The sequence below is a fragment of the Sus scrofa genome, chromosome 10, assembly GCF_054392235.1.
Source record: "Sus scrofa isolate SSC_HxYL_T2T_F1_AM1 chromosome 10, Sscrofa_HxYL_maternal_Yorkshire_Landrace_v2.0, whole genome shotgun sequence".
Taxonomy (NCBI): Eukaryota; Metazoa; Chordata; class Mammalia; order Artiodactyla; family Suidae; genus Sus; species Sus scrofa.
Window position 1 is genome coordinate 75,991,213 of NC_139392.1, and position 25,339 is coordinate 76,016,551.

The 25,339-nt window shown below is 41.4% G+C and overlaps 1 protein-coding gene across 1 annotated transcript in view; it reads right to left on the bottom strand.

Annotated features, from left to right (window-relative positions):
• Positions 1–747: 747 nt before the first annotated feature.
• The window catches only part of GAD2 (glutamate decarboxylase 2), a 76,419-nt gene continuing 51,827 nt past the window's right edge, over positions 748–25,339 (bottom strand). Inside the window, 5 exon segments of the mRNA NM_213895.3 lie at positions 748–4,400; positions 13,746–13,835; positions 14,455–14,562; positions 20,501–20,650; positions 24,057–24,135. Coding sequence (NP_999060.3) covers positions 4,227–4,400; positions 13,746–13,835; positions 14,455–14,562; positions 20,501–20,650; positions 24,057–24,135 — 601 coding nt within the window. The 3' untranslated portion in view covers positions 748–4,226.

Sequence of the window (25,339 nt, forward strand, 5' to 3'; positions counted from 1 at the left end):
GAAAACCATAATCCTAAAAGATACATGCAACCCAATGTTCAGTGCAGCAGTATTTATAATAGCCAAGACATGGAAGCAACTTAAATGTCCACTGATGAATGGGTAAAGAAGATGTCGTACATATATACAATAGAATATTACTCAGCCATAAAAAGAACAAAGTAATGTCATTGGTGCAACATGGACAGAACTAGAAATGATCATACTAAGTCAGAAAGAGAAAGGCAAATACCACATGATATCACTTATATGTGGAATCTAAAATATTGATACAAATGAACTTATTTACAAAACAGAAACAGACTCACAGACTTAGAAAACACATTTATGGAGTACAAAAGGGGAAAAGTATCAGGGAGGGAAGGATTGGGGGTTTGAGATTGGCATAGGCACACCACTGTTTACAGAATGGATGGTCAATGGTGACCAGTATAGCACAGAGAATTCTACTCGATATTCTGTGATAACCCATATGGGAATGGTTATGTGTATATGTATAACTGAATCACTTTGCTGTACAACAGAAATGAACACATCATTGCAAATCAACTATACTTCAATAAAATTAAAAAATACGTAACATGAAATGGGAAAAACTTTTGAAAAAAAAGTAAGAGATTTTTTCCCCCAACAAAGACCCAAAGATGCTCTGAGCTCAGTGGCAAGTGAAAGGGCTTTCATGCAGGCAATTCAGTAAAAACAAACCCTACCACATGGCAAAGCCAGAAATAAGCATCCAAAGCCTAAGATGTTTACACATTTACACATTTATTTGGGTTTAGAGAGACAACACAAGTAAAATACTCTGATCATACACAAGTTATATTTGGTAAGAAGAACAGGTTGCCACATGTTTATATATATATATTTTTTTTATTGTTTTCTGTCTTTAGTAATGGAGTGATGCTGGGGAGATGTGGATGTCTTCCAGAAACACCAACTGGGAACAGTATTTTGGCACGGGGAACTAATCAATACACAGTGTTGGCACTTAGCATTTGACAACAGGAGGGCACGTGTAAGATGATACCCACTGTTAGGTTCCAGGGTTCCTTGTCCTGCTGCTGTATTTACACCTGTGCTTTCTTGGTCCATTTTCTGAGGAGTAGCACCTCCTCCAGATCTTAGCAGGGACAGTGCCTGCAACGTTGGCCGTTTGCAATGCTCCATGTTGGCTTCCTCTATTTTTAGAGACACTCAAGTAGTGTTCTCTCTGCATCTTATGAAACCACACAGTTCTCATAGGAGAATTCTGAGCTGCGAGCAGAGCCGAGGGCATTCTGTCAGAGCTGAGGTGGAGGGCACACAGTTTAGCAGAGAGGGGGTGAGAGAGAGAGTCCAGGCACAGAAGGGAATGTGGTTCTCAGAATATCAGTACACTTACCACACAGGAAAAGACACATCAATAATATATTGTACAAGCTTTTACAGCAACACAGGTTGATTGGCAACACTGCACAGTTCAGATCTAAAGTGCACAACCCCAATCTGAGGTGACGAGATAGTACTAGCAGTGTAATAAAGGCAACACAGTTACACACGTAGTTGATTTCCTGTTCTCTCCTGTCCTTGAGACGTCCAGGAAGTGAATACCATTTATGTGTCACCAATAAAGACATACCACACTTTTTTTTTCAAGTATTTAAAAATAATAAACACAATATTGCTATCTAAATGAAAATGGCCATGTCAATTGTGATTAAAGCTAAAACCAAACTTTTCTAACATTTGGAAAGAATGGTCCCACACAAAGGCCTTTGGCACTAGGAATTGGGGCTAGAGTTCAAAACAACCTTCCTTCCTTCCCTCCCTCCCTCCCTCCTGAGTGAATCATAAACCTACCTTTAAAAATATTTATTAAGCGACTGGACCTATCAGGCTTTTATTTATCTGCTTCCCTGGATTATGGTTGGTAGGATTTCACTGCATAGGATTAAGCAAGGCTCCCAGCAAACTTGGGGAAGAGCCTGGAACAGGCAGGGGAGTGGGGGAAACTAGCTATTGGTAAAAACTACTTTGCTGGAATTTCATACACAGGCACAAATGTTCCTCCTCTAAATTCTGTCATCCCATCAAGTAAAAAAGCAGGTGCCTTTCATAGAGAATCTGTCCTGCTAGGTAGAAGCATCCTGCAGTGGAGAGGGGTCTGTCCAGATCAGGGCCCTGGGCTCTGCCGTCTCCTTCAAGCAGGATGGTGGGTTTGATCATTAGTATTTCTGCCTCTGAGATGGGACCTTTTGGCCTATGGCTCACAACAGGTGGGCAGTTGTGTGCTTATTATCAACAGCCAATTTCTAGAAAGGAAAAGAATGCTTGGCCCAGAATGGGAGGCTTATTCCTTCATGAAATTCTGGGGCACAGATAAAGAGTTTTCTTCTGAGAGTCAGAAGGATTTCATTAGTTTCCTAGATAGAAAGGGCCCAAAGCTATGTGCTTCTCAAGTATCAACATTTTTGTGTATAGCCTGGGAGAGAGGAGGGGTGAGCTAATGGCAATTTCAGGTGGCTGGATCCTATGGTTATATTTGAGAGCTTTTCTCTCTGAAGGGCAGGCTCCACTTTCTTCCCTCCTATACCTATAGTTTTCTTGACAATTGATCTGACTGGACCATACAGAAAGGACAAATGTTTCTAAACATGCATCTGCCATCTGCATATACAGGTCCAGAGGTTTCCCGCTCACACTTGGAATCTGATGATGTCTACGGGAGCTCTCATTAGCTCAAGTCTCTCCATCAGGTTTGCAGGGGCAGAAGGATGCTTTTAAAATATTATTTTGAATTCTAAGGAGCATCTTGTCTCCGCATACTCTGGTCCCTTTGGATCTTGATGGGAGACAGATAAAAGGAGGTCTTAAGATGAAGTCTCAAAATCCTGGCTGAGAAGCTCATTTCCTGAGAGGAAAATAACCAGCCATGGAATAGAAATGAATTATTTGGGATGGCAGTGATGGGGAGTTTAGCAGGAGAGACTTTGGGGGGTCAGAATGGGGAGAGAATGGGGATAAGCAATTACTTGGGAGGGAAATGACTCCTTCCTGGGCGGGGGCAATAGGGCATCCAGGATGACGTCATTATCCTCACACAGAGGTCTAAGGCCAAGTTTAATTTTCTGGGCTCACTACATTCTGGAGTGTGTTTCATTCCTCTTTGCTCGGGCTGATGAGATTTTATTTTTATTTTCTCTAATTAATCCAAATGACCTAATAAAGGAATACTGTTAGGGCAAATACCTCAAGAACTAGCATCAACCTTCTGTTCAAAACAGGCTGAACTGGAAAGCAGAAAAGAGATGATTATCCCTAATTGAATCTATGATGAAGCTTGGCTGTCATGCCTAGCCGACTTCGTGGGTCCACTGAGGTTAAGTGGGTAAAAAACTTAAATGGGAAGAGAATCTTATTGTCAGTCTGACCAATCATTTTTAAAGAACTTGCAGTGTTCTTTTGCGTTTGTTTTATAACACTAACTTTGGAGAGGTGATAAGCCATAAAGTGAACAGAAAGAAGGGGACATACCTTTTGAGAATTTTGTGGGCCTATGTTTCAAAATAACTTAGCTAAGAGTTTTCTTGTGCCTCCGTTAAAAGAAAGAAAAAAAAAAATCTGGCTTAGTTTTTATATCTGCCCCTGCAGTTTGTATAACCCATACAAAATAAAAATCTATATGTTACAAAATAGGATTTCTTTTTAATATATATATTTTCCTCTTGTAAAATTATATGTATTTAAATACATTTGAAATGTTGCTATAGGTAAATTAGAAACTTTTTTTTCCTACTACTATGAAAAAGGCAAAAGTTTTTTTTTTTTATTGTCAACATACATTTTATATTTACTTTACCCTTTTCACTGCACCCCAAAGAACCTTTGATGATTCAGGGGCAATTTGGCACTATTCAATCCTACTACTCTGAAGTGAAAATAAAGCTCTGATTTGCACACTATATTAAAAGTAAGGGAAGTATTTATAACAATATTAAGCTTTTCCTTATTGATTAGCACACAGCCTTTTGTCACTAATTATTAGAGAGGTAATCTTAACTTAAGAAAGGATTCTGAAAAGGAGCAATGTTTGTTTGCTTTTGATTTTTTTTAAACTGTACTCTACTTTGACACCACAATATAGAAATAGATTTACTTTGGAACAAACTACAAATACATTTACACGGTTTGTGACAACTTCATTGTCTACCTAGAGAACTGAAGCAGCTTGGTGAGCTAGGTTATTACAAATCTTGTCCAAGGCGTTCTATTTCTTCAATCAGAAAGTCAATGTCTTGGTGGGTTGCTGCGGGGTTTGAGATGACCATGCGGAAGAAATTGACCTTGTCTCCCAAGGGCTGGTAGCTCACCATCGTGGTCCCGGACTCCATCATTCTGGCTTTAATCACTGGAGCCACCTGTGGGAGAGACCAGACCCACCACCAGACCGTTTCTCCCGGGGATTCTTCCCTTCGTCAAAGAGCACAATACCAAGGAGCACTTTTAGTTTTTAAAAGCCAGAACCATATTTGTTTTCTCTTGGAGGAATTGCCTCCCACCTTTCTTGGGATCAGAGGGCTGGAGCAGTTGAATACATCTAAGATCTAGAAGGTGCTAAAGGGATAATCAGTGATAGGCTATCTGGAGCTTGTCACCAAATCTTTGACTTTCTACTTAGTGTTTTGGGAGAATGGGAAGAATCTGGGGCTGGCTCCAAGACTAAAGAGTTTAGTGACACAACATTCAGGAGACTTTTTTTCTCTCCCCCTCAGTAAAGATTAAAAACATGGACATAAGACATAGTTCAGAAAATGGTTACCAAGAGATAAGCCTCACTATCAAGTAATGTATGAAAATGAGCAGACTTTTGAGATCATAATGCAATTTTCTTTCTTGAGACCCTCAAGCATTCTGGTTTTTCCTCCTTTTGCATTACCTCAGTTTATAAGATGTTTTGAAATATACTCCCTAGTGATGATGAAGAATCAGCTGAGGCAAAAAACCTGCATCCACATGCACTGGGCGTTACAGAATCAGATCACAGGCAAGATTGTACCATGTTTATGCCAGACAGATGCTTTCAGCCCTTGGTCCTCTATTGTATGTGAAATGAAGGTCAAGTTCTTGTTCACTGTTTTTGCCATCAGCTGTGAGGACTCATCTCCCAGTGCTTACCTCCGATGAATCTGCAACTCTGACAAGACCTACTTATTCAATATCTTTTGGATGTACCACACATATTTTTTATCCCTTTTCACTAGTCCTCAGTCTCACAGTGTCACACTTGTTCTCTTTTCTTAGAATCCTTGTTCTCTTCCATTTTGTATCCTATGCAGATTCTAAGGCTTCGTCACCGTCCCATATCTGCTAGGAAGACTTTCCTGACTTCCATAGTCCATTAGAGTATTTTCTCTATGTTGTAAGTACATGATCCTTATCCATAGATTCTGACTGTATTCTAATTTCCTATTGTCCCCTCACTTATGAAAATACCCCTCATCTTTGGTTGTCAACTGTAAGCTCCTGGAAGGCAGGGACAGTGTCTTTTACTTTTGTTTATCAGCACAGCACTGCATGCACATTGAGGGTTCCTTGAGCCCTCACTGACTGTAAAGAGCAGCATAAAAGAACTCTTTGGGAGTTCCTGTCGTGGCTCAGTGGTAATGAACCTGACTAGTATCCATGAGGACTCAGGTTCGATCCCTGGTCTTGATCCTGAGGGTTAAGGATCCAGCATTGCTGTGAGCTGTGGTGTAGGCTGCAGATGAGACTTGGATCCCGTGTTGCTGTGGCTGTGGTGTAGGCCAGCAGCTGTAGCTCTGATTACAGTCTTAGCCTGGGAACTTCCATGTGGCATGGGTGGGGCCTTAAAAAGCAAAAAAAAAAAAAAAAAAAAAAGCAAGCAGCAGCTCCTAGGATGAAGCATACATTTAAATTATGTCCCACTGTAGGTAGAATGTGTCCACATGTTTGACCACTGGAGCTTGTAAATATAACATTTGATCTTTTAGGTTCATTGTGGAAAATGTAGCCAGGAACGTAGATTTCAGGAAAGATTTAGACTTCATGTTAGATTTACCAGTCGGCAACTCAGTTTAATATGGGAACCATGCCTCTATCACAGCTGGATTCATCTTAAATGAAGGATAGGTTCAAATGGAATGGTGTTTTGAACATGTGACTTTTGAACATCAATACTTCCATAATCACTGGTTTACAGTGAGATTTTAATCCTCAAAGTATTCAATGTGCAAAACTGACATGGTTCCCACCAGGCCCAGTTATTTCTTAGTTACCAAAGCCAAAGCCAGACTTGACCTTCATGTTCATTTCACCTCCGGAGCCTAATTTTCTCATCTAAAATGAATGACTCCATTTTAGATGATGATTCCAACACCGAGATTTTCTGATTCTAGATTAACAAGTTTTTCCATCTTTTCCTGCTCCTTCCTTATGCCACAAGGAGGTAATGTAAAGAGGAACGCTTCTGCGGGGTTGACCCTCTTTCACCCAAAGGGTTAACGATGTATGCAGGGTATCAGGCTCATCCCAGGGAATAAATATAAAAAAGAATTTAAATATTTAAAGTCTGGAATTAAGTTCTGAAGATGAATCCACTAGAATCTTTTAGCACAAGAACATGAAATGTATCGCTTTGTGCTGTAAGGCATGGCAAGTCAATGTGTTTCCGGGAAGGGAAGTCCCAAATCTGAAAAGGAATTCCAAATCCATGTGTCTGCAGGAAGTTAAGCAACAATCATAACTATTCATTACTTTTATTTGTGCATAAATTGTGCTTGCTCTTTAGCACTGATAAAACAATGATTATGCTTAGTGAATCAATCTCTGATTTCATTTTCATGGCAACCGAAGTAAGAACACATAAGAATGGAATTAATGAAGGTTGATCAACTCGAAATTTTCAAATAAATGCAAATCAAAGGTTAAAAGATGAACCTCTGGTACCAGCCATCATTGCAAACAGATTTTGGCATAAAGTAAGATCGAAACCCTCCAGTTCCTAAAGCTAGCTGGGCTGGCAGAACTAAATACATACGACTTTCGGTTGCTTCCAGAAAATGCTGATGGACTAAAATTGGCAGGAACATGGAACATCTTCATTGCATAATCACTAACTGCAAGTTAAGAAGGAAAACTATTCTGATGAGTATGTAGTATTTTAATTTTGTTCTAGAATTTTTGTTGGGGGGGTCACATTCTTGGTATTGCTGAATTAAGAAAGTTAGGAAAAGAGGGGCTGTGTGCAATTTACTAAAGGCTTAATCAACAAGAGTCCTTTGGGGAGTTTTAGGATACCCTTTTCTCTGTTGTGCCATCAGCTTTTTCAACTCTTTAGAAAGCAATAACCAGGGAACTCTTCCATAATTTGAATCTATACTTGTTTCCTCCAGGGGGATTAGAATAAAGCATCATAAAATAAGATATCACAGAAATGTATTTTTCACTATGTGTTACAAACTTTTTGTTTTTATATCTTGGAAGGTGAGAGAAATTTTGAAGAGTGAAAGTAGAATAATCATAAATAAGATATTTGAAAACATAAAAGTCTCAACAATAAAATTCCCCAGTACATTTAATAACATAGCTTTAAAAGAGTTACCTTATATGTGAGGCCAGTCTATTTTCTTGCCAATGTATTTTTAAAAATACTCCCTATAGAAAATATTTGCAAACAATGTGACCAGAAAGGGCTTAATTTCCAAAATATATAAACATGCCATGCATCTCAACAACAAAAAACCAAACAACACAATTGAAAAATGGGCAGAAGAACTAAATAGAAATTCCTTCAAAGAAGACATTCAGATGGCCAACAGGCACATGAAAAGATGCTCTACATCATTAATTATTAGAGAAATGCAATCAAAGCTAAAATGAGGTACCACCTCACAGCAGTCAGAAATTCTACAAAGAACAAATGCTGGAGAGGGTGTGAAGAGGGAACCCTCCTACACTGTTGGTAGGAATGTAAGTTGGTACAGCCACTACCGAAAACAATATGGAAGTTCCTCAAAAAACTGAAAATAGAGCTGCCATATGATCCAGCAATCCCATTCCTGGGCATATATCTGGAGAAAACCATAATTTGAAAAGATACATGCACACCTATGTTCATAGCAGCACTACTCACAATAACCAAGACATGGAAATAACCTAAATGTCCATCAACAGATAGATGGATTAAGAGGATGTGGTACATATATACAGTGGAATATTACTCAGCCATAAAAGAAAAAAGTAAGGTAATCTGCAGCAACCTGGATGGAACTAGAGATTATCATGCCAAGTGAAGTAAGTAAAAAAGAGACAAATACCATATGATATCACTTATACGTGGAATCTAAAATAAGACACAAATTAACTTTTATGAAACAGAAGGAGACTCACAGACATAGAGAACAGATTTGTGGTTGCCAAGAGGGTGGGAAGGTGGGAGGGGGATTGCCTAGGAATTTGGGTTAGCAGATGCAAACTATTATATATAATAGTTAGTAATGTAATGGATAAACAGCAAGATCCTATTGTATAACACAGGGAACTATGTTCAATATTCCATGATAAACCATAATGGAAAAGAGTATGAAAAAATAATATACATATAACTGAATCACTTTGCTATAGAGCAGGAATTAATACAACATTGTAAATCAACTATATTTCAGTAAAAAATAAAATACTTCCCATAAACTTTATTATTTCATTTTTATTTGTATTTTTATCATAGTTGATTTATAATATATAAGTTTAGGTGTACAATAGAGTGATTCACAATTTTTAAAGGTTATATACTCCATTTATAGTTATTATAAAATATTGGCTATATTCCCTGTGCTGTACAATACAGCCTTATAGCCTATTTATTTTATACCTAGTGGTTAGTACCTCTTACTCTCCTATCCTTATCTTGCCTCTCCTTACCAAAGTACTTTTTAATTTTATTAAATTTGGTTTTTTATTAGTGTATAGTTGATTTACAGGGCTGTGCCAATTTCTGCTGTACAGCATAATGAGCCAGTCATTTATATTCTTTTTCTCATATTATCTTCCATCATAGCCTATCCCAAGAGACTGGATATAGTTCCCTGTTCTGTGTAGTAGGACCTCATTGCTTATCCATTCTAAATGTAATAGTTTACAAAAAGACCAACATACTTTTAAATCCACGGTTGACCTTTGGAAAGGCCATCAGTCAGTATAGGACTATAAAAGTTGATAGAAGAGATGCAGATCGTGATCAAATATTATAAAAAGTTAAAATATGAGAAGATGATGAAGGAAAAAAAACCCAGAAGCACAAAAGGTCATCAATATACCCGCCTGGCCTTCTTGTCTGGTGAACCCCTGCCAGGAAGTCTCCTTGCTGCCTCCTGCCTTTGTCTTAACATGTTTGAATGGGGGTCCCATTCCCAGGGACCCCAGGCCTTCTATGCCCCTTGGCCTCAGTGACAATGGGCCACCTGCACCTTCACAGTCCTGACTGGGAGCAGAAAATGCAGTGACCAGATTCTCCTCTTCACCTCCTTTATGGAGCTGTAGCTGGGCTCCTTGTGGCAGTAACTATTTGTTACCGAGATACATGTCTTCAAGCCTGTGTGAGCACTGGGAAAACATCTGTGGCAGGTTTCTTAAGTGTGTTTCCATTCCCTATTCTGGACTGTGTAAATGGCACTTTAGTTCAACAAATAGTTTTGTTTCTCTTTTTTTCTTTTTAGAGCCGCACCTGCAGCATATGGAAGTTCTCAGGCTAGGGGTTGAATAGGATCTGCAGCAGAGGTCGATGCCACAGCCACAGCAACATCGGATCTAAGTTGCATCTGTGAACCACGCTGCAGCTTGTGGCAATGCCGCATCCTTAACCCACTGATGGAGGCCAGGGATCGAAACTGTATCCTCACGAACACTATTTTGGGTTCTTACTTTCTTTTTTCTTTTTTTTTTTAATTTAGAGAAGCCTTTTCAGTATTTCTTTTAGAATGGGTTTAGTATTGCTGTACTCTTTTAGCTTTTGTTTGTAGGAGAAATTCTTTATTTCCCCTTCTATTTTATTTATTTATTTTTTGTCTTTTGTCCTTTTAGGGCCATACCTGCGGCATATGGAGGTTCCTAGGCTTAGGGTCTAATCAGAGCTACAGCTGCCAGCCTACACCACAGCTCACTGCAATGCCGGATCCTTAACCCACTGAGCGAGGCCAGGGATCAAACCCACAACCTCATGGATCCTAGTTGGATTTGTTTCCGCTGCGCCGCCACGGGAACTCCTCCCCTTCTATTTTAAATGATATTCTTGCTGGATAGGGTATTCTAGGTTGCAAATTTTTTCCTTTTGGCACTTTAAATATATCTTGCCACTCCCTTCTGGCCTGTATCGTTTCTGTAGAGAAATGAGCTGATAGCCTTATGGGGCTTCCCTTGTAACTAACGCTTTGCTTTTCTCTTGCTGCCTTTAGAATCCTCTCTTTATCTTTAAAAGCTGAGCCACAATGGGAACTCCAACAAACATTTTTAAGTGCCTGTTGTATACTAAGTTCTATACCAGGCCAGAGGCACAGAATAATGCCTCTGCCTTGTTAGGTCCAGAATTTAACTTCTCTCATTGATCACATATGGCTCAGAAGATGCCCAGTTTCTTCCCACTTGGGGTCTATATCAGTGCTGACCAAGAGAGCTTTATGTAATGATGGAGATGTTTTACGCTTGTGCTCTCTGATACATTAGCCTCAACTCACAAGTTGAATACTTAAAACATGGCTAATGAGACTGAGAAGTGAATTTTAAGTTGAATTTAATTTTAATTAATTTAGATTTAAACAGATACCTGTGGCTATTCACCATAATGGATAGGGCAGGTGATATGTCCCCCACCCCCACCCCAGCTCTTTTCCCTGGGGGATTTTGTTTGTGTGTGTGTGTGTGTGTGTGTGTGTGTGTGTGTGTGTGTGGTGTACAGATTTTACTGGCCCTAAACACTGCATTTTAAGGACCTCACATTTAATAAGAAACTTTTCTGAAACTATCAAAAACTATTGACACTAATGAACAAAAGTTAACTTTGATATTATATGTGTTTTCTTTTTTCTTTTTTCTTTTCTTTTTGGCTGTGCCTGTAGCATAAAGAAGTTCCTAGGCCAGGGATCAAACTCAAGCCACAGCAGTGACCACGCTGGATCCTTAATCCATTGAGCCACCAGGGAACTCCTTATGTGTTCTCTTATCATTTCTAATTCTGAATTGCTGAATTCTCTCTGTTCAAGTAATGAAAATGGAGTCCCAGGAGAGGGAACAATAAAGAGAACTCATTTTGCAATCCCCAGAAACTTTCAAATTTGAATTGCCAACAGTATAAAAACTGTTTACCAATATTCTAATGGCAATTCTCAAGAAATAATCGCTATTCCCATCACAGCTTATGTGATGTATTAAAATCTAAGGAGGTGTTTGAAGAGAGTTGTATTTAAATGGGGGAACCTCAGAATTGACTTTTGCTCAGAAAACAATGAGAAAACCCTCTCTGGTCTATATTTCCATCTTGCCCCATCACTCAGCCCAGCAATAACGAATCCATTCAATAAATGAAATCAGCCAAACTCCTCTCTGGATTCCCGGTCTGGTCCATAGGTTCATTAAAGAAATGAAAGCCAAGAACAATGGAAACATCTCATTTCTACCTAAGCTGTTAAGCAAAATTAGTCATTATTAAGATAATAGTCACCAGGGAGAAACTGCCATAGAACTTTCAGAAAAAATATGAATTCTTTCTGCCCAAATGACAGCAGGTCTGCATCTATCAACTTATGCAATGTGGCCCTCACCCTCACTCTTTCCTGCCTCCTGGGCTTGATTTGCTGGAATGAACCAGCTTCACTAAAGCCTCACACACAACCTCGATGCCTCCCACTCCAGAACCATGTACCGTGGATCTTAGTTCTAGAAGTTTCTTCCATGTGTTCTTCTAGGTCAGTGGTTCCTCATTAGAATCACCTGGAGAGCTTTTGGAACCATTCTTGAGCCCAGGAAAAATTGGTCAGATTACATTCTTGGGGTAAGATCTGGTCACCTGCTTGTTTATTTATCTTTTTAGGGCTGTACTCATGGCATAGGAGGTTCTCAAGGGGCCAATCGGAGCTGTAGCTGCCGGCCTACAACACAGCCAGAGCAACTTTGGATCTGAGCCGCACCTTCGACCTACACCACAGCTCATGGCAATGCCAGATCCTTAACCCACTGAGTGAGGCTAGGGATGGAATCTGCATCCTCATGGATACTAGTCGGGTTCGTTAACCATTGAGCCATGATGGGAACTATGTCACCTGTATTTTATTTTAAGCCTCAGGTTGATTTTAATGTGCAGCCAGGCTTGTGAACCATTTTTCTAATCAGGAGGCTTGATTTAAAGACCTCAACTATTGGAGCTCCCACAGTGGCACAACGGGATCGGCAGCATTTTGGGAGTGCTGGGACACAGGTTCAGTCCCTAGTCCAGCATGGTGGGTGAAGGATCCAGCATTTGCTCGGATCTGATCCTTGGCCCAGAAGCTTCATATGCCTCGAGGCGGCCAAGAAAAGGAAGAAAAAAAATCTTACTATGTGTTTCCAGCCTGGGCTCCTCAACAGTGGGGTAAAAGGACCTTCCCTGCTCTGGGCACAGACAGGAGGAAGTCCCCTCCTTTATGGTAAATTAAAAACTAACCAAACCAACCAATCGACCAAGCAACAAACCCTCTGAGATCCAAACGCACATGATCGTCCCCAGTTTCCTGTTCCTCTGACAGGGGGAGGTGGACCCGTGCATTTACCTCCCTTCAAGATTCTCTATGGTGTGTATCTTAAACCAAATTTCACCTTCGTATACGTGTTGAAAGCAGGAGAGGATAAGAGTTTTTAAGTGTCTTACTGGCCACAACAGAATTTGAAGCTCAAGTCTTCAGGCTCTGGAATCTGTCAGTGTGGGTTTTGGAAAGTAACTTTCTCCTCCTGTGCTTCAGTGTCCCCATCAGCCAAATGGGGAGACCACAGTGCTCCCTGAGTTGGGCCACTCTGAGCATGAAGCAATGTAACACTAGATCAAAGCTGAGCACTCCAACCATGGGACGCAGCGTCCACTCCAACCATGGCTGTTATTATCATCACCGCCTGCCCTGCTTTCCTGGGGGTCACCACAGCTCTACAGACCCCGACAGGTATCCCTAACCTTGGCATCTCAAGAGGATCAGCAGCCGCTTTGTTTTCCAACCATTTCTCGTGCCTGGAGTCTCCTCTGGGCTTGTAATTGAGCACCAGCTTCTCTTGGCAGATTAGTCAACCTCAGCAGATTCTCGCCAAGTTATGAATGCCAGTGAAGGTTTGACCTAGTTGCTTATTTTAAGCTGTCATAAACATGCCCTCAGAAAACGGAAGCAAGTCGAGTTGTTATAAAAAATCTGGATAGTAGTTCTCCTGCAGCTTAGCAGGTTAAGGATCTGGCATTGTCACTGCAGTGGCTCAAGGTCGGTGCTGTTGCATGGGTTCAATCCCTGACCTGGGAACTTCTGCATGTCTTGGGGGCAGCCCCCCCTGCCCAAAAAGTCTGAATATACAAGCTCAGTAAGTCCTGGCTCTGCAGGAACCCACAGGGCAGTAGGCTCATGACCAAAGGTAAAGATGGATTTCCCCTAAAGACATGCACGTCTGTCCTAAGAATGATCTGCCTGCAAAAGGCCCCATATACACACTGAGATACACATCAGAGGAGCCTGCATCCTTACCTTGGAAAGGCGGCTCATCCTCTCTTCATTGTTGTCCAGCACTCGCAGACTCGGTGGAACATACCAGAAGCAGACGTTTGTGTGCTGAGGCTGCGAGAGGAAAGTGAGATTCATACTCGGCCCAAACTGGCAACTTTGAAAATCCCAAGGACATTTAAAATCTATTCTGCAGCTTCAAATACAATTCCTACTTTTAAATCTGCAATCACCTTTGGAATGATCGACTTTTCATGACATTATACAGAGTCATTCTTTTGTGAGTTTGATTTTTTCTTTTTTTTTTCCTTTTTCCTTTTTTAGGGCCATACCTGCAGTATATGGCAGTTTCCAGGCCAGTGGGTGAATTGGAGCTATAGCTGCTGGCCTATGCCACAGCCACAGCAACACAGGATTGGAGCTGCATCTGTAAATTACGTCACAGCTTGCAGCACTGAAGGATCCTTAACTCACTGAGCGAGGCCAGGGATCAAACCCACATTGTTATGGATATTAGCTGTGTTCATAACCCGCTGAGCCACATGGGAACTTCAGTGAGTTTGATTTTTTTCCTCCATATCTGAATGGCTACCCTGACCCCTGAGCCCCGCTTCTCCTTTGTAATGGTCCCACTTACCTGCCTCATACCTTCTTAGCATCAAAAAAAAAAAAAAAAAAGTACCAGTGATAAGAACTGCAATTGACTGAACTTAGCAGAAATCAAAATCCATACCTTTCCATCAAACACCATTTCATACCCTTCTCGGTTTTTGATGATGTTGTATAAATACTCCGCCAGCTCCAAACACTTATCAATGTGTGCTTCAAACCCAGTTGTCCCCTACATGAGAGAAGAAGAAAGCATAGCAGGCTGAGGGAGGTGGGCAAGCTCTCGGGCTGAGATGCGGGCTGGACACTGGTAGTCTCTTTGCTCCTTCGGTCTTAGCTCAGGCCAGCACTTTCTTTACCCAAGAGTGTGTTGTTAGAGGCTTTTCTGGCAATTATTCCTCCTTTATTGCTCTTCCCCTCAGGTGCTTTTGTTCCTTTTCATGTCATCATAGCCCTCCCTAGCATCCCGAGCCTCTATTCCCCAGGCAATTATTTTGATTACTCAAGGGGAAAATTTGCCTCTGCTGCTCAGAGGAGTAATTATGGCAGTCACTAATGACAGGAGGGCCGGCTGTGCTTTTCCTGCAGATAAGAAGCATCATCAGAGACCGCCCCCACCTCCAAACCAGGATGCTAGCTTAGTCCCTGCCCATCAGATAAATTTAACATTTCCAGACTCCACTTTTGTTCACTGAGGTACCCCCATTATAGAACAAATAGGTAAGGTGCTCAAGGAATACTGGACAAACGAATGAATCAATCTTAAGGGGCAGGAAGATGCTCTGTTAGGCTGTCATTCTGCAGGGGACATGAGACCTCTCCTTTAGAGATAAATTACTCATATGTCTGCACAGGGTGAACATTATCACAGAGATCTTTTAGTTCCCAGCTCTTGGAAGCCCAAGATATAGACTCATGAAAATCAACACAACAGCCTTGGACTGGAACTATTCACTGACAACAGGACACATTAGGGAATTACTTTTCAAGAGGGCTTTACTCCTAACTCCTTTGGTATTTGTGGAGTGCCAAGGAAAAGCTTAGAAAAACAGCTAATAATGCTGATCCTAGAAATTCTTAGAACAGGCTTGCCAGTGATTCATCCATCCTGGAAACTAGAGGAAGCAGCTGTAATGGTGATAACACACGGCCAGCCGCCTCATCTCAGGTAGAAGGGGACCCAGCATAGCCAGTGACATTTAACATCTGAAACAAGTTTAAGAACAAGCTGCATTAAAGAGAACTGAGGGGCTGAGAAATTCATTTCTTTGGAGATTGTCACCGTAGCTGACTGGTTCAAGGAAGCTGGTTCCTGATGACTCCACGGGCCCAGCTGATGCCTGAATGTTCAGACAGGCACCCATGCGCTCCGTGAGCCTGTGGGTGCCAAGGATTTAGGACTGAATTAGAGTGATCTGGCAGTTTGGGTCCAGCTGGGATGGACCTTAGGTAAGAGGGAGGGAAGGTAATTGTTCTCCAAACTGGATCCTCTGGATTCATCTAAAGTTGGATTTCCACTTGCATGGACCTGATCCAGGATGTGTGCAGGACTGGTATGACTCTGACCCTGTGCAGCCACATGGCCTTGGCTAACCTCACTGGCCACATGGCAATGATGGTGTCTGTCTGATTTCTCACTCAGAGACATAGTGAGGGAAACGGAACGCTCTGGAAATGAGAGTGGCTGTTTTGCAAAGGGAGTGGGACTACCATGGACCAGTCTCTGCTAGTTTAAGACTTCACCTGGCAGATGCTCAGATACAATCTGACTGCCCCGTCAGTTGAAGGCTAAGGAAGTACAAGGGGAGTGACATGGGGACTGTGATGTGCCGTTAAATGCCTGGGTTCCCCTTTCACTTTGGGTATTTATGGGAATAAGATCTGTATTTTATTTTCAAGGTTTTGTGGGTTTTTAGGAGATTCTCCAAAATTCATTCAATCATTAAATGCTTGTTAAAGTTGTACACTACACAGCTCTTCTGGTGAGAAAGACAAAGGCACATAGAAAACCATATTGAGCATCACATCTCCATGATCCGAGTTGCTGTGAAGGAAGGTGAAGGCTCAGAGGGGCACTTCTAGGTGGAAGGCAGGATCCCAGTGCCAGGGCTATGCTGAAGGAGCTTCAGGAGAGCTTCATCTTCTCCTTCATCCCACACTCCTAGGATTGGTTTCGGTGGACCTGGTTGAAATGTATCCTCCACCAGGGCACAGATTTGTGTTTCTTTTGTTCACTACTGCATCCCTCATGCCAGCAGTGCTAGGCACATATGAGATGCTCAATGTCTATGTGTTGAATGAATAAATGAGTGAATGAATGAATGAAGTATACCTTTTAATCTCCGGGGCAGTTTTTATAGAGAATATTCTGAGGAACCAGCTATATCAGAACAAGATGAATTGTGTTAAAACTATAGATCCTAAGGGCCTGATTCCCAGGTCAGAATTTCTGGAAGACAAGCACTGCTTGCATTATCTTCTGCAGCCATCTGGCCCCCCAGGATCCTACCTCTGCACCTGTGTTGACTCCGGGCTTCTTGTGATTCCTCTCTGCTTCTTAAAACCCTCTCCAAATGCTCTCGCCCCTAGAGATGCTGCATCTGAAATAATGACCATATCCCTTGCTAGTCTCTCCATGTTTCTTGCTTCCACCCTACTCAGGCCCTTTTACTTTTCATCTGGATGGTAGCGTCCTAATTTTCCTTCAGTCACCTTAGACTCTCTGCTAGCTCTGAATGCATGCTTTAACCTCTGTTGGACCTTCTTCCTGTGGCGTCCTCTTTCCAGCTCTGCTGGTCGAAATCCTGCTTATTCCACCTATCCTGTTCAAGACCATCTCCAAGGTCACCTCTTGAAAACCACTCTTGGCTCTCAAATTAGGAATGAATCCTCCACTCTTTAGCTCTTCAAGGTGTGTCTGTGTTTCTTCGATAACCAGGTGTAACCTGTCTTTTGTGATGGTTATCGGTGCATTTATCTTTCTTGCCTGGAACACTGGAGCCCCCTGTCCTGGTCAACATCAAGCACAATAACAGATGCTCAATATCCACTTATTAAAATAAATTAATATTTTAGAGAGAAAAGGAACATCCAGTCACTCAGCAAAGGGTGTCAATATCCACTTCCCTTTAATAGTTTTCTCCTGTTGTTGTTTTTTCCTCAGCCATTTACCAGTCCCTCTCTTATCTACATTGTAATTATGGAGGCCAATTACTGGAAACTATACAGAAATCTGCCAATTTGCATAATGGTATAGAAACACAGAGATTTACAGTGAAAATTCAGTGGCTACATACTATGTCATCATTGCAGGCCTAAAAAAGGGGACAACTTTTAAGGTGTTTTTTCTTTTTTTTTCCTGTCTACCACTGAGTTTTAACCACTGAAGAAATCTGCCAAGATGAAAAATAATCAAGTCCTAGGATTCTCTAATAAAATGCATACAAAATAAGTCTCCCCAGTGAGAAGACAGTTGAGGGCAGACAGTATCTTTACCAGCGAAAAGCTTACAAATCACATCACCGTCCAGAACATTTCCTAGCATTCCACATCAGGAGGCTCAATTTTTTTTTCCATACATTTGCTCTAATCCACTTGTATTGGACTTAACATGATGGCTGTCTTCAGTGCATTAGCTTTGTTTGTTATTCACAGGTGAAAGAATAGTGGTTTAATACTTAGATTACTATTTTTCAGGGGTTAATCTTACTAAGGAGAAAGTGTGGATTCACTGGAACATTGTATTCTTCACGTGTATCTGATAAAAGAGGGTTTACTGACTAATGCCACGTCCACCTCTTCCTCCTTGTTATTGTCTTTGCAGATGCAAAATAGAACGACATTGCCTGCGCTGTCACGGTTGAAAGTTGAAAGCCAAATGAATGTTTCTGCCATTTAGATGGGTTTGGGGTGTGCATGAGGAATTTTAAAAATATGTGTCCGTAAGTTATGCAGCTACTGTGATCTTTTATTTTTCTCTGTCTCTCTTTTTATCCCCTTTACTGGTGCCTGTATTTCTGCCCATTAGAAACTGGATCCTTTGCCTTTATTTGGTCCTGCTGTTTAATTCACACCTGATGTCCTCCGAGTTATTTCTCTGAGAACCAGCCAGCTGCACCATGCTGGCAAGGAGGCTTCAGATGGAAAAGGAGCAGCAGGAACTGATGAACCATGGCAGAAACATTTTTGTGTAAATATAGCTAATGATCATCATCTTAATAAAAACACCACAGGACCAAGAGACAAAAAGAGGGATGCTGAACAATATTTAGAGACCAAGCTTTCCTCAACTTACTAGCTGATATTTGCCTTTGTCATTTATAATTCCTATCAATCAATGAAATGCAAAACCACTTGATAGTATACCAATAATCTTCATTCTTGGCTGATTTAATTTTGCCAAATGAAAGTGTCATTGCCAACAGAATGAGTTTCATCTTGGGTGGGGTTGGGGGGGGAACCATATAGGCGCCCTTGTCATGCTCTCAATTTTCAAAAGAGGAAGGGGTCCCCTGGCCAGCTCAAGGGATTTGAGCCCACTCATCACCCACCTTTATGGGGCAGTGACTCACCTTGGGCCTCGCTCCAGGTAGAGGCCTGATATTCCGTAATATTTAGAGAAAGTTCAGCCAGGGGAAATACATCAAGGGGGCTTGCTTGAAGACTGTACTCCAGCCATCCCCAGAAACCATCTAGGAGTTTTTTGTGCATTAAGCGAGACCATCTTAATGCACAAAATGAAAACTTTTTCCAGGATGGGTTTAAAGAAGATTCCCTAAAATCCTTGTGGACTGCACTGTTTCCCTCCTCTTTTTCTTGTTAGCCACCTGCCTCTCTGAACTATTTAAGACAATTCCATTTGCTTTGAACAGTTTTATAGACAACAGCCTATGGACAGGGTGCTGAGGACATGGTCCATACCTCTTTACACGGACTCGAGGAAGGACCTGTTCTGTGGTCTCTTCCAGCTGCCCAAGTTATTTGCTTGTTCTTATGGGGTTGAACCTGTCACCTCTGCGTAGGCTACTTGGAAAGCTTCATGCTGAATGTGTAGACCATTTGCCAAACACTCAGGACCTCAGGGCATGCCAGCTTCTCTCTGATCTCTCCTTTTCCTACTTTTCTTTGTCAAAAGTCCCTCATGTCCTCTTTTTTTTTTTTTTTTTTTTTTTTTGTCTTTTTTGCTATTTCTTGGGCCGCTCCTGCGGCATATGGAGGTTCCCATGCTAGGGGTCGAATCGGAGCTGTAGCCTCCGGCCTATGCCAGATCCACAGCAACGCAGGATCTGAGCCAAGTCTGCAACCTACACCACAGCTCACGGCAACGCCGGATCGTTAACCCACTGAGCAAGGCCAGGGACCGAACCCGCAACCTCATGGTTCCTAGTCGGATTCGTTAACCACTGCGCCACGACGGGAACTCCCCTCATGTCCTCTTTTAATGGCTGGATTTTTCTAGCAGTTGGGTTTTTCAAGCAAGTCCCGCTGGCTCTGGCCATTGCCTCCTGTGGGAGGTGGGAAGTCACTGATTGGTGGCATTTAAGTTAGGAATCTGGTCAAAATGAAAAATAAAATCTTTGATCTTTCCAGCCTGCTTACATTTAACCATATGCATATGAGCTTTGAAAGCTAAAATCAAGTCCATTAGTCACAGAGTTCCATCTCTGAGAAAGGGGTGATCATCTATGGTTTAATTCAGAGCTACAAAGAGAGGTCAGTAGGTAGTTACAGAGATTTTGAAAAAAAAAAATACTTTCTAACTAGAGGTTACCCACGAAATGCCAAAAATAAGCTATCATGCTGGGTTTTTAATTTTTTCTTTTTGTTCTCCAAACAAAAAGGTTGCATACAATCTACCCAAGCCATTAATCACTGGGTAAAAGCCATGTGCTAGGACAAGAACAACAATGAAACACCTCTTAGGAATCCAGAGGTTCTGCCATATAAAGCAGCATGGTTGGTTTTCTAGATGAGTGAGCATTAGAGGGCAATTTGGCTTAAAAAAGCACATAATGGGTTTTTCTTATATTCTTGCCCATCTATAGGATTAAAGAATGTAATCTTGGATAAGTTATTTCACTTCGGAAATCAATTTTTAACATGTCAAACTAAGGGGCACCAGATACAGTTTCTGCTTTTAGTTGACCTTCAGCCAACCCCCACGTGCTCACCTTTGCCCTCCACATTAGCCAGAGTTTAAAAACATCAACGTGGCGTCCGCACTGTAAGGCCTTGTCTCCAGTGTCGTAGGACAGGTCATAGTGTTTATCTTGCTGAAAGAGGTAGGAGGCATGCATCTGGTTGCAGCTCTGCATCAACCCCTAGAAGAGAAGAGAAAACTTAGGAAACACCACTGACTTTGCTGGGCATTCTATTTGATTTACATTGTGGTGGATATTATTTTAAAAAAAAAGAGAGAGGTGTTGAATACCCTGGAAGAAAAAGAAAGACTCAAATGAGAAAAAAAAGAGGCCAATATCGGAACAGTATGGACTGCTGTGTTACGTCAGCTCTACAGGATAAATGGCTTAGGGTTAAATGTTATCAGAGGTTAACGACAGGCATATTTATATTTTTACTTTCCTTTTAAGAGAGGTTTTATTTTTTTTTAAAGTTAAATTGAGAGTATAATGTTCATTGTTTGAGAGAATATCCTGGTGTTCTGATTTTGCTGTAATCAAACTATTTTGGAGATTTTTGGTTTTGTAAAATATTATTAGTGTGATTTTTCTACTGTTTCTTTCCTATTTAGATGAAGTACTCTTTTAGCAGTAAGAGTTTGAGTTCTTTAAGGAAATCATCGTTTTTAAGACAGTTCATTGCTATCATTTTATATGCTAACATATAAAAGAATAAAGACATTGCTCCTCTGAGATGTCCTGAATGACGAATCTTTCAGACTTTATGTTGGTCTCTGAAGAGTGGTTAAAGCTTGAGTACTATGTTTTTATACTCAGCTGCTTAAGGTAGTCACAGTGGAAAGTTTCATTATCAATGACCATTTATTTGCCCGAGCATCACATACTTACTATGGAAAATGGGTGACAAAGTGACTGAACTCTTTCACTAAATGAATCATGTTCTCTGACTAAAACAGCATCACCAGTCAACTCACCACGTTTCAATTTGTCACGAAGCACAGGAAGACTCTGATGCTTTCCTAATCTACAGTTTAATTGTGATTTTACAGAATCTTTGGCATCGACTTTTTCTTTTGTAACTCATGACAAGAGAAGAGACTCAAGTGGGATCACTTAGTTGAAGTTAGAAGTGAGAACCCTTTTCAAAAGTTATCCAAGCTAAAACAAAATGCAACTAAATTTTTATTTTATTTTTTATTGTTATTTCCCCCAACACACTTTTTTTTTTCCCCACTGTACAGCATGGGGACCCAGTTACACATACATGTGTATGTACTTTTTTCTCCCATCGTCGTGCTCCGTTGTAAGTATCTAGACACAGTTCTCAGTGCGACACAGCAGGATCTCATTGTAAATCCATTCCAAAAGCAATAGTTTAAAAGGCAACTAACACTTGATCTAGATCCTGAAAGACTGAACTGTGTACCCAGAAGGTAGACAACAGAAATGGTTTAAGTCTTGTACTTTGGATTTCACGTTCAGTGGAATTCATTATTTTTTTGAGACTAATAGAAAGTAAATACAATGTAATTGCAATAGAGCAGTAGAAGGACCCTGGATTGGTCTTGAAGAAAAGCAACTCAAAGCACATGACCTCTAAGAGGTTGGACAGCAACAGTCTCATTGCACAAAGTCACATAAAGGGGGGATAATATTCCTGACTCTGAGTCATATCTCAAACTATTTAAATACAGGAAGAGCTGAACAGTTGCTGTCAAAGAAATTCCAACGGTCAAATAAGCTTAGGAAGCTAACATAAATGCCTTCTTTTCAGATATTTATAATACATGGCAGCAATTAAAGGCTCTGATAAGCCCTGAAATAATCAAACTTATTTTATAACTTTTTTAATCAAATACATCCCAAGCTTTTTGAAAACCAAGGACTCTCTTATCACAGAATACTTAAATATCATCGTATCACATGGCATTATTCCTTGGTCCCCTATCAGGGAGATGCTGTCAGAGCATCATGTACTCTTGGATTCAGCAGAGATGCTAGAGCTATTCATCTATTCCTTCTCCTTTTATCTCTCTAACCTCTTTTTAAAATTTATTTAATTTTATTGAGTACAGTTGACTTACAATGCTGTATTAGTTTCAGGTGTTCAGCAAAGTGAATCAGTCATCCGTATAAATATATTCATTCTTTTTACCCATATAGGTTATTACAAACTATTGCGTAGATTTCCCTGTGCTCTGCAATAGGTTCTCATTAATCACCTATTTTATACAGTGGTATGTCTGTTATTCCCACCCCCTCCCCTCTCTTTATCCTCTTAATGATAAGTGGTTGTCCAATCTCCATTCAGTCACCTCCCCCAGATGAGGCGTCACTCACACATAAATCATTCATTGCCTTTTGGGCAGTTTAAATTTTAGAAGAGCATTCCTTTTATTGACCCTAAGTCAGACCTTAGATCATGGTAATTCTGATTTTGCCATCAAACGTACCAGCCAGTGTCCCCAACCCAGCTCCCTGAAGTCTCATGATAACAAACAAACAAACAAACAAACACAACAACTGACTCTCTCCCATTTGGGAGTCGTTTACACTGTCAAGGCTGCCATCCTCTCAGTCCATTAAGTTAAAATTTTTTTTTTTAGATTAAATATCTTTAGTTCTTTCAACCACCTCTCTTCCATGTTTGCCAATGTTTGTCACTGTTCAAGCTCTAGCTTGATGGGGTCCACTCTATAATCTGAGACCAACCTAAGCAAACCAGGTGTGGTTTAACCTGAGGACAGTGGAGGACTGCCACCTCCCTCATCTGAAACTCACTTCTTTTGTCCCCTATTTTTTTTTAAATGATGCTGCAGAGTACAATGTAACGTCCTATGCTTTTTACACATGTACAAAAATTTAGCTATGCATGAAATATGCCTGTCTTGTTTAGTCAAAATATAACCATCCTAGAGTTCCCCTTGTGCTCAGTGGGTTAAGAACCTGACTAGTATCCATGAGGATACGGGTTTGATCCCTGGCCTCACACAGTGGGTTAAGGATCTGGCCTTGCCTTAAGCTGCGGTATAGGTTGCAAATGTGGCTCTGATTTGACTCCTAGCTTGGGAACTTCCATATGCTTTTCCTAAATAGAAAAAAAAAAAAAAAAGAACTATAACCTTCCTTTATTTGGACATAAGAGCAGAACCTGGCCATTATCCTCATTAAGACTTTCCCCTTTTTGGGAGTTCCCATTGTGGTGCATCGGAAACAAATCTAATTAGGAACCATGAGGTTGCGGGTTCGATCCCTGGCCTTGCTCAGTGGGTTAAGGATCCGGTGTTGCCGTGAGCTATGGTGTAGGTCGCAGACACGGCTCGGATCTGGCATTGTTGTGGCTGTGGCTGGCAGCTATAGCTCCGATTAGACCCCTAGCCTGGGAACCTCCATATGCCACGGGTATGGCCCTAGAAAAGGCAAAAAGACCAAAAAAAAAAAAAAAAAAAAAAAAAAGACTTCCCCTTTTTGCATGTGGCTCACTCTTCCAGCAGGTAAAATCACCCTGATTCTGTCATTTGTGTCTGTACACGTTTCCTCCACCCAACCCCACCTCTGGCCTGGCCAAGCATCAGGAAAGACATACCTCTTCTCTAACGAGGAGAGCAGAGCACTGCAGAGGGACACCCATCATCTTATGTGGATTCCATGTCACAGAGTTGGCCCTGAAGGAGACAAATCATGTTAAGAGGGTGGCACCCATGCCAGGCTCAGACTACCAAGGCCCTGTGCCTGGGCAGCAGAGTTCAGGCTTCCTGGTGCTTTCCTCAGACTCCAGCATAACATTAATTTATAAAACAAGTGGGCTCTTCCACCCCCCTTGCCCCCCAGCCACCCATGGCACATGGAGCTTCTGTGCTAGGAATCAGATCTGAGCCTCAGACTCAACCTAAGCTGCAGCTGTGTGCAGGGCCGGGATCCAACCTACAACCCAGTGCCCCCAAGGCGCTGCCAATCCCATTGCACCACAGCAGGAGCTCCTTAACAAGTGGGCTCTTAAATCTATAACCTTTTCTTTGTCTACAGAGACAGTGGGTTAGGGCTAGTGTCACCAGGTGGTGACTTTGAGCTCCCTTGGGGAATGCATTCAGCCACAGGGCTCTGAGGGCCTCTGTGAGTGACGGGGGTCATCCAGTCCAGAGTCCCTCATGTGGCCACCACAGAGCAGGGCACCAGGCAGGTGCCCCATGTGCTGCCACTCTTCCTGCTTCCAACACAACCGAAGTGCCCTGGAGCTCAGGGCAGTGGTTCATTCCACCACTTAATTTAGCTCTTTTCCCAGCTCAGTTCTTCCTCTTCCCATTCAATCAATTATCAAATGTTTCAAAGGTTTCCTTTCATAATAGCTTCTAGCCCACCCCCTGCTTCCATCTCTTTTCTAAGCGACAGATATCCTTCTGGACTACGGGGGAGATATGCCAAAGCTGCCACAGCAGTTTTCAATCTGCGTTGTCCCAACATACTTGAGAAATATAACACCTTTCCATCAATGATCTTGAGTCTCAGCTCAGGGATTGACACTATTTGGAAAATCCTAAATCACAGTCCTGGTTCAGATTCTTTTAATAATAATAATTATTATTATTTTAATCTGGATATACAGTCTTTTTTTTTTTTTTATTTTCCCACTGTACAGCAAGGGGGTCAGGTTATCCTTACATGTAGACATTACAATTACATTTTTTCCCCCAAGGATATATAGTCTTAATTGATGCTTGGTTTCCATTTCATCCTCAGCCAGTACCACAGTTATTTTCTAGCTCTGTTTTTGTTGTTGTTGTTTCTTTTTTTCTTTTTTGGCCACCCTGCAGCATATGGAGTTCCCGGGCCAGGGATCGGATCTGAGCCGAAGTTACCACCTCTGCCGCA